The following is an 18,060-nucleotide window of genomic DNA, read 5'->3' as shown; positions in this document are numbered from 1 at the left end:
GTAAAGAAAAGCATGAATGATATTGTGGCTTTGGTTTAACCCTACTGTACCACTAAGTGGCTTAAAGTGATCTATTGGCTTCTGGATATTGAGAAATCTCAAATTTACATCAGATAATGCTAAATGGTGGGTCTGCATCTAGCTCAGTCATTTTGTGAGTAGTTTTTTTTAAAGCTTAGTGTTTGCCAATGTATGTATTTATTTTATTTATAGTTCCTTTAAAAGGGAACCTGTCATCAACTTTCTGCTGACCTCACTGAGGGCAGCATACATTAGTGACAGACATGCCGATGTCAGCGGTGTGTCACCCATCAGCTAAAAGTAAGTGGCTGCCGAGAACCAGCAACATAATCATTGCAGCTCAGGCCTGAAAAAGAGTCACATCTACCTGAGACGAGTCCTGGTTATCCATAATCTCCTGCTCCCCTGCCCATCTGCTGATGATTAGCAGTTCTCTCCTAGAGAGAAAGGGAGAAAACTCGGTAGAAGCCTGTCAGTCATCAGCAGGTGGGCAGGAGATCATGAATAACCAGGACTCTTCTCAGGTGGCCGGACTCTTTTCCAGGCCCAGTCTGCAATGATTGTGATGTTGGTTCTCGGCAACCACTTATTTCTAACTTATAAATGACAGACCTCTGAAATCAGCTCACCTGTCTCTACTTTATTCTGCCGTTAGTATGGGCAGTATAAAGGCGATGACGGGTCCCCTTTAAAGGGGTTGTCTCACTTCAGTAAGTGGCATTTATGGTGTAGAGGATGTTAACATAAGGCACTTACTAATGTGTTGTTATTATCCATATTGCCTCCTTTGCTGACTGGATTCATTTTTCCATCACATTATACACTGCTTGTTTCCATGGTTATGACCACCCTGCAATCCATCAGTGGTGGTCGTGCTTGCTCCCAATAACTGACTGAAATAACTGAAGTGGGAACTCAGGCACACAAATGAATTTTCGCTCAGTTTTCCTTTGCAGAACCATTCACTTCAATTGATCCACAAAAAAACAACAAAAAAACAGAAGTTACTCCTTGTGCATTCCGTTTCCGTATGTCAGTTCCGCAAATAAATAGAACATGTCCTATTATTGTCCGCATTATGGACAAAGATAGTACAGTTCTATGAAGGGCCAGCTGTTCCGTTCCACAAAATATGAAATGCACACGGATGTCATCTGTATTTTTTGCTGATCCGTTTTTTGCAAACGCCAAAATACATATGGCCCTGTGCATTAGCCCTTACACAGACTTGTACTAAGCAACAATAAGATTTAAAGGGAACCTGTCACCTCAAAAATGCATCTACATCCCCCAGCGGCCACGATTCCCCAAGTCTCGTGCTCTGTAATAATGAGCTATTCAATCACCTGCTGCCGCTGTTAGCCGGGTTTTAGCGGCGCAATGCGCATGCGTGAGACTTGGAGAATCGCGGCCGCACTGCAGGCTGTCACTATCAGGCAAGAGGGGACAGTTAGGGGGCGTGGTTACCTTGACTTCAAGCTGGCCGGCACTATATCGCTGATGGAGAATAAAACTGAGTTTTTTTAACGTATGCAGCATCGGACAACAGGATGAAACATATGAATATTAACAGGATGCGCGCTTCTATGAGGTACTGCTGGCGGGTGTAGATGAATTTTTGAGGTGACAGGTTCCCTTTAAAGAAAATGCTGCGCAATGCTAAAAGCACCAAAAACCCAATATTATCTGTGGCTGTAGTAAGTATAATAAAGTAAAATATGCTTTATTGTCTCATCATGGGCAATGGGGGCATATTGCTAGGATATGCTCCCATTGTCTTATAGGTGTGGGACCTATAGCTGGGACCCGCACCTATATAGAGAACAGAGCCCCGAAAGTGAAGGAGGGCACACTGCGCATACGCAGCGGCCCTCCGTTAATTTTCTATGGGGCCGGCAAAAATAGCTTAGCGCTGGCTCGGCTATTACTGTTGGCCCCAAAGAAATGAATGTGAGTGGTGGCCGGTCATGTGTGGTGCGCTCCCATTCACTTCTTTGGGGACCCGGCTTGGTGGTGGCTGGACCAGAGTCCTCGAGCCACCACCTTGCAGGGCTCCATTCCAGATATAGGTGCAGGTCCCAGCGGTGGGACCCGCACCTATAAGACAATGGGGGCATATCTTAGCGATATGCCCCCATTGTCTATGATGAGACAACCCCTTTAAGTTCCATCTTCATAGCATCCATATGGTGGAAACAAAAAAACGGAAACTCTTGATAAGAGCATAAGAAACAGTGAAGAGATATGTTACAGGAGGGCCAGGTTCACACTACACAGGTTCCACGCTGCTTACTGCTCAGGTAGGTGTCTCCACAAGCCGACGACCAGCCAGCAGTCAGCATTATGAAATCATTCGGCCTCACAAATGCTCAGCTTGTAATGAATGACACGTGTAGAGTATCGTCTGCAGAAAGCCACAAACATCTCTTAGTGTTCTACTCATAATTAAAGGAACCATCTCCTTGCCACCATCACAACAAACATCTAGAACATTTTTTGTCACCATGCCTGACATGTCCGTTGTAGGCCTCTTTCACACTAGCGTTGTCCGGATCCGGCGTGTACTCCAGTTGCCGGAATTACACGCCGGATCCGGAAAAACGCAAGTGTACTGAAAGCATTTGAAGACGGATCCGTCTTCAAAATGCTTTCAGTGTTACTATGGCACCCAGGACGCTATTAAAGTCCTGGTTGCCATAGTAGTAGTGGGGAGCGGTATACTTACCGTCCGTGCGGCTCCCGGGGCGCTCCAGAATGACGTCAGAGCGCCCCATGCGCATGGATGACGTGCCATGTGATCACGTCATCCATGCGCGTGGGGCGCCCTGACGTCACTCTGGAACGCCCCGGGAGCCGCACGGATGGTAATTATGCTGCTCCCCGCTCCCCACTACACTTTACCATGGCTGCCAGGACTTTAGCGTCCCGGCAGCCATGGTAACCATTCAGAAAAAGCTAAACGTCGGATACGGCAATGCGCCGAAACGACGTTTAGCTTAAGGCCGGATCCGGATCAATGCCTTTCAATGGGCATTCATTCCGGATCCGGCCTTGCGGCAAGTCTTCAGGATTTTTGGCTGGAGCAAAAAGCGCAGCATGCTGTGGTATTTTCTCCGGCCAAAAAACGTTCCGGTCCGGAACTGAAGACATCCTGATGCATCCTGAACGGATTTCACTCCATTCAGAATGCATTAGGATAAAACTGATCAGGATTCTTCCGGCATAGAGCCCCGACGACGGAACTCTATGCCGGAAGAAAAGAACGCAGGTGTGAAAGAGCCCTTAGTAACTACTTGCATTCCCCGCGATGTTACAATGCTGGAGCTACAAATCGGCGTTACCAGTTGGGGTGAGCGCTGTCTGACACTGGCAGCACTGACTCTGCAGGGACACATCCCCAACAGGTAACACCCAGGTGGACCTTTATTGCAGATTGCTGACAAGTCCTTCAGAACTTTTACTGGGAATAATAGAGGAACTGGGCAATATAGAGTGCCAAGAATAGATTCTCTAGAATTATCAGGAGTGGTGACAGCTCCTCTTGGATAACTCATGTCACTCTTAGGAACATTTATGAAAATCGCCGTATTACGTGCCGGTCTTAACCTCTATCCCGTTGGCGTCAGATTGGCCATACCAGCAAGGGTTTTAGTACCGGTTTCTTCATTTTCTATATAATACCACCAGATCCGTTCTGAACGGATACGTCTTGCTGTGGTTTAGAGATCCCATGCCAGATCTGAAAACTGGACAGCAAAAGCGCAGAGGTGAATGTAGCCTAAAAGTATCATGCTCTTAGTTTGGGTCGTGAGACCTGTTAAAGCCAGATGTTACAGCCGTCTGCCCGAGGACTACACTCACAACCATATAATGGATCCGGGTGGTACACAAGTAATGCAGAGGGCCCCTACAAGGCAGGAGATGGCTTTTTTCTCACAGACTGCCGGGTGGGTTGTTATTCACTGAAAACTTTGGAAGTGATTCAGCTGTCCCTAGGATATAGCCATAGTAACAGAATACACTTGAGAGCTGTACGTTACCCCGGTGGACTACACTGTCCAGCAGCTCTTTGTTCACACTACTTTTGGCGATTGTATCAACAAATGAGAACAGATGGAAGTGGCAGTTCACCAGGGACAGGCCAGCAATCCTGCTCCTCATCTGTACATGGGGATGGCAGTATTACTGCTCTGTACAACTGTATAGGCCTAGGTAAGCCTCCAGCTTCCTGGGCCTGCTTCACTGGATAATGTGCGGAGCTGTGAAAAAGGATCTGTCCTTTCCTTATTATTGCTCTTTTTCTTTGCATATTTGTCAAACTTGAATATTTCAGATCATCAACCAATATTAATGTTAGACAACAATAACCCAAGTAAATGAGGATTTCACTAATTGAAGGAAATGCTGTTCAGCCCTACCTGGCCCCTGCAACCTCCGGCGCTCCAGCTGTTGGGAAACTACAACTCCCAGCTAGCACACTTCCTCTGCTCTTCTCAGAACTCCCAAAAAAAAAAAAGAAGAAAAAAAAAAAGGAGCATGCTGGGAATTGTAGTTTCAAAAACAGCTGGAGTGCAGAAGGTTGCTGACCCCTGTACTAGCTCAACCAGATTAGGCCAGGTGCACGCCACTGTTTAGGTCTAGTTCACACTTTAGTTATTGTGAGCCAACAACAGTAGTGAAGCCTACTCAGCCTTAAGCCTCATTGACACATCAGTGTTTGGTCAGTGATTTCCATCAGTGATTTTGACTCAAAACCAGGTGCGGCTCTAAACACAGAAGATCTTTCCCTTATACCTTATGACTGTGGAGGCTCTAATCCTGGTTTTGGCTCACATTCACTGATGGAAATCACTGACCAAACACTGACGTGTGAATTAGGCTTTAGTGCTTCCACATCAGCGTTCGCCTTTCTGTTCCGTTATAGGTGTAGAACGGAAAGGACGGATTTGGCTAAATGGAGCCTACAGACCCCACAGACTATATTTTTTGCACACCGAGTCCATAGGCTCCGTTATATGCCGAATCCCATCCTTTCCGTTCTTCTTTCAGCTTTCTGTACTGAACAGTCAGAGGAACAGAAAAATAAAGAAAAAAAACTAAACTATTATTTTGAGCATCAGTTCTGATCAGTTTGTATCAGTTCCGTCAGAGATCAGTTGCATGCAGGACTTTTTTTCCTGTCAAAAATAACTGCTCTCGGATGGAAGTGACACAAACTGATCATAATTGATGCTCAAAAAAAAAAAAAAGGGATCCATTATGTTATTTTTTCTGTTCTTCTGACAGATCAGAAGAACAGAAACCTGAACGGTGATCTGAACTAAGCCTCAGGGCTCATGTGTTAGTGCTTTCCATGTCCATATGTCCTATAATTGTCCTCATTATGGACCAGGAAAGGACTGTTCTATTAGGGGCCAGCCATTCCGTTATGCAAAATGCCGCGCGCATACAAGCGGTATCCGTGTTTTGCTGATCCGCAATTTGCGGGCCACAAAACAACAACAATGGTCGTGTGCATGAGCCCTTACCCAAATGTAATTGACAATGGAGGTTGAATTTCCCTAGTTACAGTCAGGTTTTTAGAATCACTTAAAGGGAACCTGTCACCGGGATTTAGAGCTGAGGACATGGGTTGCTAGATGGCCGCTAGCACATCTGCAATACCCAGTCCCCATAGCTCTGTGTGCTTTTATTGTCAGGGATAGGACTCATCTCAGGTTAATTTGCACTATGCATCAAATCGTTTTTTTTACACAATAAAAGCACATGGCTGACCAAAAAGAAAACATGGGTTTGACTCGCAGTTGCCAAAAATATCTAGATAATCCCCAATATTTTAGGCATAATATTCTGTGTAACAATGAGTCAAAGGTGGAACTTTTTTTGAGATATTGTTCCCTTTCCATATGGCAGAAAACTAGCACCCATTCCACCATACGATCAGCCTAACGGTCACACACGGTGGTGGTGCCCCCACTAGTATGAGCGCCGCCTTCCCTGCTAGCAATTGACATCACAGCGGTGAGCAGATGTAATTACAGCCGAATGGGACGCAGTGCGGTTTGCATTATCTTCCCCATTCTGGATGAATTTCTTGTTCACATTGCCGTTTCACGTAAACGCACAAATGTAAATTACCAATACACTGAGCGAGTGCCTACAGGGCTAGTTTATTCTTATTTTACACAGAGATTCCACCTTATGTAAGAAAGTTTACCTCCATGTTGGATTTGAAGCGGTTAGCCTATGTCAAGCATTGGTGGCATATAGCTAGGATATGCCACAAATCTATGGAGCCCGCAAAGTGAAGGAGAGCGGACCACGCTCCATTCGTTTTCATGGGACTGCAGAAAATAGCCAAGCACTGGCTCGGCTATTTGTTTCCCCCGATGAAGTGAATAGAGCAGTGGCCGCGCATGCATGGTGTGCTTCCCATTCATTACTATGGGACTTTGGAAAACAGCTGAGCGCACCGCTTGGCTATTTTCGGCACTCCCATAGGAATGAATGGAGGCTGGCTGCGCATGCGTGGTCCGCTCTCCTTCACTTTGCAGGCTCCATTCTAGAGATATGTTTGGGTCAGAGGTGGGATGAGCACCTATCAGACCTTGGCGGCATATCCTAGCGATATGCCATCAATGCTCGAGATGGGCCATGCATGCCCTCTTTTTAAAAAAAGTCATCCAGTGTAGAAGTGTGACATTAACCTACATAAAAAGGCAATGTATAGCAACGGTTAAGAAGCCAAGTGCTGATGGCCAGACAGACCTTTCAGTAGCAATAGTTTTCTGCCCTGCCTCTGCAACAGCATGGCAATGTAACTGAGAAGACTCCTTCTGAAGTGGTAGTAAGAAAGGAACATATTGTCAGCTGCCAGAGGGGGAAGGAGACTAACTGACCAGAGCTTGTCCCTAGCAGCACAGAATATGCACAAAAGCAAAGAAATGATGAAACATGTATTTGCTATGCTAGACAAACTGGGCTATTAACAGCCTTCTAGGACCTTTGGTATGAGAATGACTCATGGGATAACCTCTTTAAAAATGTCCATAGGTCTGACACGTTTGATGTTTTCCTCCAGGGCACCACGTTCCATTAGGTTTCTTTCACACGAGCGAGTTAACTGTCCGGATGTGATGCGTGTTGTGAACGCATATCAATCGACTGAATCACAGCGTCTTCTATATTGTGCGTTTTTCATGCAGCTCTGGCTCCGTAGAAGTGAATGGGGCTTGTGTGAAAAAACAGAAGAGATCCGACGCAATGTGTTTTTCACTGATGGTGGCTAGGAGATGTAGATGGTTATTTTTTAGTTTTTCCAGATACAGTCCTGATGGAAAAAATGCAAACACTGAACGCAACTGCTGAAAAAAACGGAATGAGTTTTTTCCTGAACAGATCCTGACGCCGTCCCTATCGTTCGTGTGAAAGACGCCTTAGGGGAAGTTCTCAAGCCTACCTAGTCTCAGGTCATAAAACCTGGTCATTGATACCACAATACACCCCGAGGGCCTGAAACCAGACTACAGGTTGTCACAAATTCCCACTGTTCTTTATTTTATTCCTCCGACCCACAGCTAAATATGGCAAGTGGGACAATAGTTTAAGCAAGGGATGCCCAATCTGCGGCCCTCCAGTTATTAGGGCATGCTGGGAGTGATCGTTTTGCAATAGCTGGTTTAAGCAATTCTCTATTCGATTCTGGTAAGGGTACTACATGACTAACTTCCCATTTGGACCTATCATGGCCCCAGTCTGTGGGTTAGTCAATAAAAAGCATGACAAAAAACTAACAAAGCATAAAAACATTTAAAACCAGCACCACTTGGTTCTACTAAAAAGCATGCCACTAGGCACCAGGATGACAAAAAGGAAGGGCATTATTCGCTGTAGATTATTATCAGATGATTACAGGGCACACCGATATTATCTCTATGGCTATGCTGATGTATTCCTCTCCATGGCCGGTCTCACTACCAGGGGCAGGCTGGGAACCTAAAGTGGCCCTGGGGAAAAACACCTACAAGTGGCCCCATGTTGTAGGTGAGTTTGACAGAAGACGGGACAACATAAGTAGGCAATGCCAGCAATACCACAGTGCAGCACAAAATACTGCCCAAGCAGCACCAAATACCACAGTGCAGCACAAAATACTGCCCAAGCAGCACCAAATACCACAGTGCAGCACAAAATACTGCCCCAGCTGACCCACATACCACAGTGCAGCACAAAATACTGCCCCAGCAGACCCAAATACCACAGTGCAGCACAAAATACTGCCCCAGCAGAACTACATACCACAGTGCAGCACAAAATACTGCCCCAGCAGAACTACATACCACAGTGCAGCACAAAATACTGCCCCAGCAGACCCAAATACCACAGTGCAGCACAAAATACTGCCCCAGCAGAACTACATACCACAGTGCAGCACAAAATACTGCCCCAGCTGACCCAAATACCACAGTGCAGCACAAAATACTGCCCCAGCAGACCCAAATACCACAGTGCAGCACAAAATACTGCCCCAGCAGAACTACATACCACAGTGCAGCACAAAATACTGCCCCAGCAGAACTACATACCACAGTGCAGCACAAAATACTGCCCCAGCAGAACTACATACCACAGTGCAGCACAAAATACTGCCCCAGCAGAACTACATACCACAGTGCAGCACAAAATACTGCCCCAGCAGACCCAAATACCACAGTGCAGCACAAAATACTGCCCCAGCAGACCCAAATACCACAGTGCAGCACAAAATACTGCCCCAGCAGAACTACATACCACAGTGCAGCACAAAATACTGCCCCAGCAGAACTACATACCACAGTGCAGCACAAAATACTGCCCCAGCAGAACTACATACCACAGTGCAGCACAAAATACTGCCCCAGCAGAACTAGATACCACAGTGCAGCACAAAATACTGCCCCAGCAGAACTACATACCACAGTGCAGCACAAAATACTGCCCCAGCAGAACTACATACCACAGTGCAGCACAAAATACTGCCCCAGCAGACCCAAATACCACAGTGCAGCACAAAATACTGCCCCAGCAGAACTACATACCACAGTGCAGCACAAAATACTGCCCCAGCAGAACTACATACCACAGTGCAGCACAAAATACTGCCCCAGCAGAACTACATACCACAGTGCAGCACAAAATACTGCCCAGCAGACCCAAATACCACAGTGCAGCACAAAATACTGCCCCAGCAGAACTACATACCACAGTGCAGCACAAAATACTGCCCCAGCAGAACTACATACCACAGTGCAGCACAAAATACTGCCCCAGCAGACCCACATACCACAGTGCAGCACAAAATACTGCCCAGCAGAACTAGATACCACAGTGCAGCACAAAATACCACCCCAGCAGAACTAAATAACATAGTGCAGCACAAAATACCACAGTGCAGCACAAAATACTGCCCAAGCAGCACCAAATACCACAGTGCGGCATAATATACTGGCTATCAGCTTATTGAGGACGCAAACTGTGGCTGCAAAGCAGGGGAATAAGGCTAGGGCTACACGGTGACAGTTGTCATGCGATTTCTTGTTGCACAAAAGTCGCGCAACAATTTTTATAATAGTAGTCAATGGTGTCGCACTGCGACATGCTGCAACTGCGACACAACAGTTGCAAACAATCCATCCAGAATGGATTATTTTTGCGACTGTCGTGTCGCAGCATGTCGCATGTCAGTGTGACACCATTCACTACCATTACAAAATATGTTCGCACGACACATGTTGCAGTGTAGTCGTACCCTATATGCCGCGCTACACGTTGCAGTGTAGTTGCCCCCTATATGCCGCTCAACACATGTCGCCGTGTAGCCCTAGCCTAAGTACCTGATGCTCCTAGCATTAATTAATACTGAGAGCATCAGATCGTTATGTACCTGGCCGGCGGCCTCTGCTCACTAGTATAAAATACAGACTCGCATTTACAATTTCGCCAAACTGTGGTCATTACCAGTAGCTCATTACACACGGTCAGTGACAGGAGAACAGTCTGGCAGCATTACTGCAACAAACCTTGATGGAAGTAGCTTTTACTACAAAGCCCCAATCCTCCATTGTAGGCCAAATCCAGCCTTGGCGAGCTTCCAAACCATGACCATTGTGCTCAAAGAGAGCATGTACACAGCCTGCCCATACAGGGTTATGTTTAAAGCACGCGGCCTATTAGAAAGTATTTATCCTGTGGTAGACAACAAGTGGAGCTGAATGAGGCTGCCAATTAGCCGAGCCGGTCCTCAGCAGACGGCAGGGAACAGCATCGCTCAGGTCCCGTAACTGAAAGATTATCCTCCTCCCTGGGAGGGAGCGTGCTTGTATACAGCACTTCTTACTACAATGTGCAACCGGGAAGAGGGCTACCTGGCAATCGCCGTTAAAGGGACCCCAATCTGCAATCTAAATGGATTATAAAATACTGTCCCTGTGCAGAGATAACTTACACTGGTGTCAGGGGGAGTGCCCCTCGGGCGAATTTCACATGAGCGAGGTTTCCATCCAGATGTGATGCCTGTAGTGAGCAGATCACATCTGGACTGAATCCTGACCCATTCATTTCATATTTGGATACCAAATATGTACAGCTTTATGTGTTTTTTACTACTTTTGCAGAATAATAGTACGTCTCCATGTGTCGCTGCATTCCAAGAGCCAGAACTCGTTTTTCCATAGTTGTAGCTGTATTAGGCTTGGTTTTTGCAGGGCAAGATGTAATTTTCATTGGTACCATTTATTTATTTATTTTTTGGGGGGAGGGGGGTAAAGGAGACTAGAATAGAAAAAAGAAAATTGCGGATTTTTTGCTTTTTTATGTTGTTCACCGGGCAGTATAAAGTACATGCGATAACCTGTGCGTATGTGTTTGTTTTTTTTTTTTTTTACCATTTTCCTTTCTATGGAAAACATTTTGATAAACTTTATTAATTTTATTTGTTGACTTTATTCATTTTTTTTTTTTTACTCTCATTAGGAGGCAAGGATTTTATAATACCTTATATACCAATGTATTATAGCACATCACTGTACCACTGACAGGCTGTCTATTAGGATGAGGGCTGATTCACACGGCCGCTGTGGTTCCATTCATTGGGGACCGCAATTGCGGCCCTCAATGCACGGGCAATGTCCAGGCGGCGGCCGGAATGGATCGAGACCCATTCAACTTGAATGCGTCTGTGATCTGTCCGCAGCGCAAAAAAAATAGAGCAAGTTCTATTTTTTTGCTGTGTGGAGGCACGCACAGAAACACCACGGAAGCGCGCCGTAGTTCTTCCGCGTGGTTCCGATCTGTGCTTCCATTCCGCATCTCCACGATTGTGGACCCAGTCAAGTGAATGGGTCCGCAACCATAATGCGGCGTGCACACGGGCCAGTGCCCTTGTATTGCAGACCAGCTGTATGCGGGCTGCAATACGGCCACGGAACCACAACGGTCGTGTGAACAAGCCCTAAGGGTTCATGCACACTATTGTATATATTTTGCAGATGATATTAGTGTGACGTCCGTGTTGCATCCATTTTTTTGCCGGATCCGTTGTAACATTTCCTGTCCTTGTTCGCAACTGCAAAACGCATAATAATAGTGCATGTTCTATTTTTTTTGCGGAACAGACCTATAGAAACAGAATGCTTTTCTGTTTTTTTTTTTTTTTGTTTTTTTTTCAAGCCCCATTGAAATGAATGGTTCCGCATATGGACCTGTAAAAAAGAATGAAAACGGAAGAAAAATACATTTATGTGCATCCAGAGCCTAATGTGCATCCAGGCAGAAGGGACAAAACAGAACACAGCGCTCCTATGCATTGACATACACATGAGACTTTTATTCAGAGAGTGATATTGCCTGTAGCCAAAGTCACCGTGTAGTCCCATTTCTCTAAGATGGGAATGATCAGGACATCCACCACACTAATGAGCTCAGGCGGTTGCCTAGCAACAGGAAGAGGCGACCACCCTGCCTGCCTCTGCATGCTCCTGTGTAACAGAATGGTGCACAGGTAGCACTTTGCATGTTATCGTGGCTATATTTGTCACACTCCATTTATAAAGGGCACACAACCTGCTCAATCTAAGCCAATGCCAGGCACCCTCAGCCACAAATATCACCCGCATCAGTGCCCCATTTCTTGTGAACTTGGCGCAGATCGGACGGAAATGCTCTGAATTTTCTGAAAGAATATCCACAGAAGGATCTCCTGCATGTTCCCCTGCACACGCTGCAGAGTGCGCATGGAAAAACCACGGCGTAACACAGTACCAGCATGGTGGATGACATCTGCCACACTGTGTGCCCGATTTGGAAATCCGCAGCATGCCAATTAATTCTGCGATTCCACACCTTAAGTACGGTGGGTTTCCCCATAGACCTCAATGGCGGTGTTAAAACAGAAAATCCACAGCAAAGAAAAAGCATAAAACTGTAGAAAAAGCGCATCAAAACTGCAATAAGTAGTGAGGGTCTATATGCCAGTTTTATGTGGTTTGGTACAGATTTCTCGTGATCGGTGTGGGTCCCAGCAGTAGGACACCACTAATCTGATAGCTATAACTATCACCTAACGGAATACCCCTTCAAGGACCTCATTGTCATGTCCATCAAGCAGATCCGCTGCGTGATCCAGCACAAATGCTGTTGGCCAGATAAAAACCCGTTGCATGCAATGTTTTTTTTTTCTGTCCGAAACCCGGAAAGTGGCCGGATCACCGCCAGACCTCATTACAGCGGATCAGCCGGTGAACTATATCTGTTCTGCTTGACAGAGATGTGACCGAGGCCTTACATGGGGCGGAGATTGAGCAAATGTTGGTTCCTGACCATTGCCCAGCGTACACACGTCCAGCCACTTGTCGTTCACCGCGTTTTTTAGGACGACATAAAAATGATAGCTGTTCCTTCAGCAGCAGGGGATGTGCTACCAACAATAATGGAGGAGCAAACAACTGCATCACTGATCGGCGCTGTCACAGGCCATGTATCCGCAGGTAAGGGAGCGTTCACACACGGGTTATTAGTGGCGCTTTGTGACGTTATAATGAGCTTATTATTATCGGCAGTTAGCTGAAAGCCTATGGGGAAATATGAAATGCAAGACACACAAGCGTTTTTTGCTACTGGCATTTTAGTTTGTTTGGTGGCGTTTTATTGTCTCTAGCCATTGATTAACCCCTTAGTGATCACCAATAAGCCTTTCTACAGCGGTCACTAACGGGCCATCAAGGCCCTTTTACACTGCTAGATTTAGCAGATGATTGTCGGGAGGGAAGCGCTCCTTCCCAGGAATCACTGCTCCTCAGTGGAGGAGATTGTTGCTATTCAAGCAGTGATCTCCTCCACAGTATGGGCAGGAGTGATCACTACTGCCATCCCCATACAGAACTATTGTTTGCTGACAGCAAAGTGTGTTAATACGGCATGATCTGCTGCCAGCATACAATGACTTAGAGTCTGCATGAAACCCTTGTTCATCAGGTAATCGCTAATGAGAGTTCCTACTAAGGCTTGTTAACGATTATTTTACTGAGGTTCGGCCAGTGTAATGGGGCCTTAGGCTTGGCCATCACCTTTTTACGGCAGCCCAGTCTAAGTGCAGCGGAAAATGGGGGCTCAGCACTCACGTGAAAGCCAGTCTCCTGCTGTAACTGCTGGCAGAAGCGCCAATCTGAGTCATTTAGCTCCTTAGATGGAGCAGTCAATAGTGACCGCGGAATATAAATGGCTACAGAGGAAACTGACTTTCTGTCTCCCACTGGCACCCCATGAATGAAAACTGCAGGGTGCTGATGTCTTGGCATAGCAGCCTATGGCCTACTGAAGGACAATACAATGCATGTATAAGCAATGCAAAGGGAAAAGTAAATAGTTTAAAGTAAAAAAAGTTTTATTGCATTAAAAATATCCAAGTTAAAAAATAAAGCCTTTTCTATTGAAAAATAAAAATAAAAATTTGTTTAACTAGAGTCCCCTCCAAGTATTTGGTATTGTTGCATCTGTAACAACCCACACTACATCATGTAAATTATCCCATACAGTGAATGGGGTATAAAAAAAAAAAAAAGCCTGTTTTTGCTTATTTGCCAACAAAAAAAAAAAGCAATCAAAAAGTATTTCATACCCCAAAATGATACCAATGAAACGCACAAATCGTCCTAGAAAAAAAAGTCCTCACCCAGCTCAATAAGAGAAAAAGAAAAAAGTTATGGGCCTTGGGATGCGGTGATGCAAAAACATTAAAAAACCTACCGTATATATAGTGTAGTTGCTATAATCGTAGTGACCCAGAGAATAAAGTTATTGTGTTATTTATCCCGAAAAATGAATGTCACAAAATTTATAACGTACAAACTCAGTGGTGGTATTGCTGTCCCTCCCAGGAATGAGTTAATAAAAGTTAATCAGTAAGTAAGGCTACTTTCACACTAGCGTTAATATTTTCCGGTATTGAGATCCGTCATAGGGTCTCAATACCGGAAAAAAAAACACTTCTGTTTTGTCCCCATTCATTGTCAATGGGGACAAAACGTAACTGAACAGAACGGAATTCTCCAAAATGCATTCCATTCTGTTCTCATACCGGAGAGCAAACCGCTGCATGCTGCGGTTTGCTTTCCGTCCTGGGATGCGGAGCAATAGACACACAATAGAAATCGGACCCGTCTTCCATTGACTTTCAGTGGAGTTCATAACGGACCAGCTGCCAGGCCTCATCCTAAAACCTGGGATACGCGAGCCGGTATCTACTCCCGTCTTCCTCACTTCTGACTACGTAAACTCATTAAGGGTTGAATTAGTAGACAGAGCTGTGATGCCACCACACGCAGCGAGAATGGGGGGCTCAGGAACCCTTCCCCTGTGACATCAGGAATAGATCCGGCCACATGTGATTAGTCAGAGAAAGCATCTGGAGCGGCTCCGGGCATAGGACAGACACCGGTGCCCTGCCAGCCAAGGCAGGACACTGTGATAAGGTGGGTCACTCGTAGCCTAGTTCCACAGAGATTGTCACCACACAAAGGTATCAGTGTGGCTGGGAAATATCCTAACACCACATTATGTCAGAATTCAGCCATGACAACAAAACAGAGGTGTCCCTTTAAGCTATGTCCTCCCCCACGCCCCTAATTTCATGTGGCTCAGGGGACCGGCGAGCTCATCTAACATGCCTGTCTCACCTGGATTTCCCCTAACATAATCATTCTGGAGCCTATTTCCTACTGTGTTGTTCCTCCGTTATTCCTCCTAGAACCGTATGACTAAGTTAACAATTGGGTTCCTGTCAAAGTGCCGTGTCTGACATTGCCAGGCCGGAAGGACAACACCCTTGACAACAGGAATGGCGACATCCAGCTGTCAGTTTGTTTGGACATTTCTAGGAGGAATGACAGAGGGACACACCAGGCGCCAGAACAGGAACAGAATACCGGTTAACGAGGTCCATTGAGTTCTGGAGCGAGTACCAGCATTTGGCGCAACATTTTGCGCAGGCGACAATAAAAGGGACTGCTTTATCCGAGCCATGGCACTGACAGATGTAGCAGTGCTGAACTGGTCGGACATAGCAAAGCAGAGTCTGTTACACCGCAACTATAGCATTGACCTATGTAGTCGGGCACTCTGTGCCAACCATTTACTGGTTTTCTGCCAGAGCAGTGATTGGATCTGGCACAGGCCTCCCCAATGCAGTGCTAGTCACAGAAGATGCCATGTGTGTGCCAGCATGCCCTTCTCTCCTCAGTGCTCACCTGGCAGCCCTGACTGAACCACTAAGCCCATGGCATGGCCTTACCTTCACACTGATAGCCGCCCAGCCCCCAGATGAAGTCCGTGCAGTGGTGGCAGAAGGTGGGCTTGGTGAGAGTGACTTTCTTGAAGCTGTGCCCAGGAGAAGCGGCTGGAGCTTGCCTCAGTGGCTGGTGCTTGCTGCCAGGTGACGAGGGGCTCTGCTTCTGCTGCTGAGGGGGCGTCCTGCTCCTGCCACCCCCGAGCTTGGGGCTAGAAGACGGGCTGCTGCTGTTGCTTCCCCTTCCACTGTGGCCCAGATTCCCAAACCTGGATCGCGCTCCGTCCGCAGCCATCTCTCCCAGAGAGGAGGGCCCGAGGCAGACGAGGAAGCGAGACGGGAAGGCTCAATGTCTGCCCAATGAATCGGCGGGGCGAGCAGACACCATGTCTTCTAGTCACTAGCAGTGAGCGCGGCTCGTCAGCTCCATGGTGTGTGTCAGTGTGCTCGGCGCTCACCTCCCTGCCTGGGCTGGACTGCAGGCCCCGCCCACTCTGCAGGCCCCGCCCACCCCGGGTGTCGCACTCACCGGGGACTTCTCCGACACCGCAGCTGAAGGGACTGACTGAGCCATTCATTCCGAATTTCAGGGGAAATTTGATTCGCCATGTTAATCAATTTGCCATAAATGGGGGTAAAAATAATCATACTTACCTCATCCATTTGATCTGATTGTAACGGGCAGGCTTCCGCCTTCTTGATTGAAGATCTCACACGCAAAATCCCGTCACCACGGGTCAAGAGCTTTTCAATCAAGATGGCAGCAGACGGCTTTTCGCAAGCAAATGGATGAGGTAAGGGTACTTTCACACTCGCGACAGAGGGTTCCGGCAGGCAGTTCCAGCAATCCGGACGCAAACGGATGCATTTGTGAGACGGATCCGGATGCGGATCCGTCTGACAAATGCATTGCAATACATATTTCTGGTTGTCATTGGGAAAAACGGATCCAGTATTATAATTTTTTCTCATTTTTAGGCCTCATGCACACAGCCGTTGTTTCATTTTATGTCCGTTGTTCAGTTTTTTGTGATTTTCTGCGGACCATTGACTTTCAATAGGTCAGTTGAAAACTCGGCTAATGCACCGTTTGTCATCCACGTCCGTGGTTCCAGTCCGTCAAAAAAAATAACCTGTCCTATTTTTTTTACGGAAAACGGTTCGCGGACCCATTCAAGTCAATGAAACCGTGAAAAAACGCGGAGGCACACAAGATTGTCATCCGCATCCGTTTTTTTCCTATCATTTGCATGGCAAACTTGACTTAGTCTTTTTTTTACTTTCCTTCATGTCTGGTGGTCCTCCAAAAATAAAGGAAGACACACGGAAAAAAAAACTGATCACGGAACCCCATTTTGCAGAACACAACAACGGTCGTGTGCATGAGTCATTAAAGGGAACCTGTCACCGGGATTTTGTGTATAGAGCTGAGGACATGGGCTGCTAGATCGCCGCTAGCACATCCGCAATACCCAGTCCCCATAGCTCTGTGTGCTTTTATTGTGTAAAAAAAATGATATGATACATATGCAAATTAACCTGAGATGAGTCCTGTCCCTGACTCATCTCACATACAGGACTCATCTCAGGTTAATTTGCATATGTATCAAATCGGTTTATTTACACAATAAAAGCACACAGAGCTATGAGGACTGGGTATTGCGGATGTGCTAGCGGCGATCTAGCAGTCCATGTCCTCAGCTCTATACACAAAATCCATGTAACAGGTTCCCTATAAAGCTATGTGCAGATCGGGATTTTCCGAAACATTTAGTACCGGATCCAGCATTAATACATTTCAAGTTTTCAGGATTTATGGCCAGAGAGAAAACTGCAGAGGGACTGAACTGATGCATCCTGAACGGATTGTCTCCATTCAGAATGCATTAGGATAAAACTCATCAGTTCTTTTCCGGTATTGAGCCCCTAGGACGGAACTCTATGCCGGAAAAGAATAACGCTAGTGTGAAAGTACCCTTAGTATGATGTAATTTATTTATTTAATTTTACACTGTGTTATTGCTGTCAGAGGCCATGAACGCGGCATCTAAGGGGTACACAATCATCGCTCCCTGTCATTGCACCCAATATTTACAAAGAAATGCACTTCGTGACAAATTCAGGCGTCAAGCAGCCAAATTAAAAACTTCACTTATCTCTACTTGCCACTTACAGTTTGCACCAAATTTGGGGGTATTGGAGCAGACGGCGGAGGGGTTTAG

General features: G+C 46.3%; 1 protein-coding gene across 1 annotated transcript in view; it reads right to left on the bottom strand.

Annotated features, from left to right (window-relative positions):
* Positions 1–16,285, bottom strand: part of DGKQ (diacylglycerol kinase theta) — a 132,196-nt gene extending 115,911 nt beyond the window's left edge. Inside the window, exon 1 of the mRNA XM_044270756.1 lies at positions 15,845–16,285. Coding sequence (XP_044126691.1) covers positions 15,845–16,133 — 289 coding nt within the window. The 5' untranslated portion in view covers positions 16,134–16,285. The remainder of the gene's footprint in view (positions 1–15,844) is intronic.
* Positions 16,286–18,060: the final 1,775 nt, after the last annotated feature.

The sequence above is a fragment of the Bufo gargarizans genome, chromosome 1, assembly GCF_014858855.1.
Source record: "Bufo gargarizans isolate SCDJY-AF-19 chromosome 1, ASM1485885v1, whole genome shotgun sequence".
Classification (NCBI taxonomy): Eukaryota; Metazoa; Chordata; class Amphibia; order Anura; family Bufonidae; genus Bufo; species Bufo gargarizans.
This window is presented reverse-complemented; position numbering and strand designations above follow the sequence as displayed.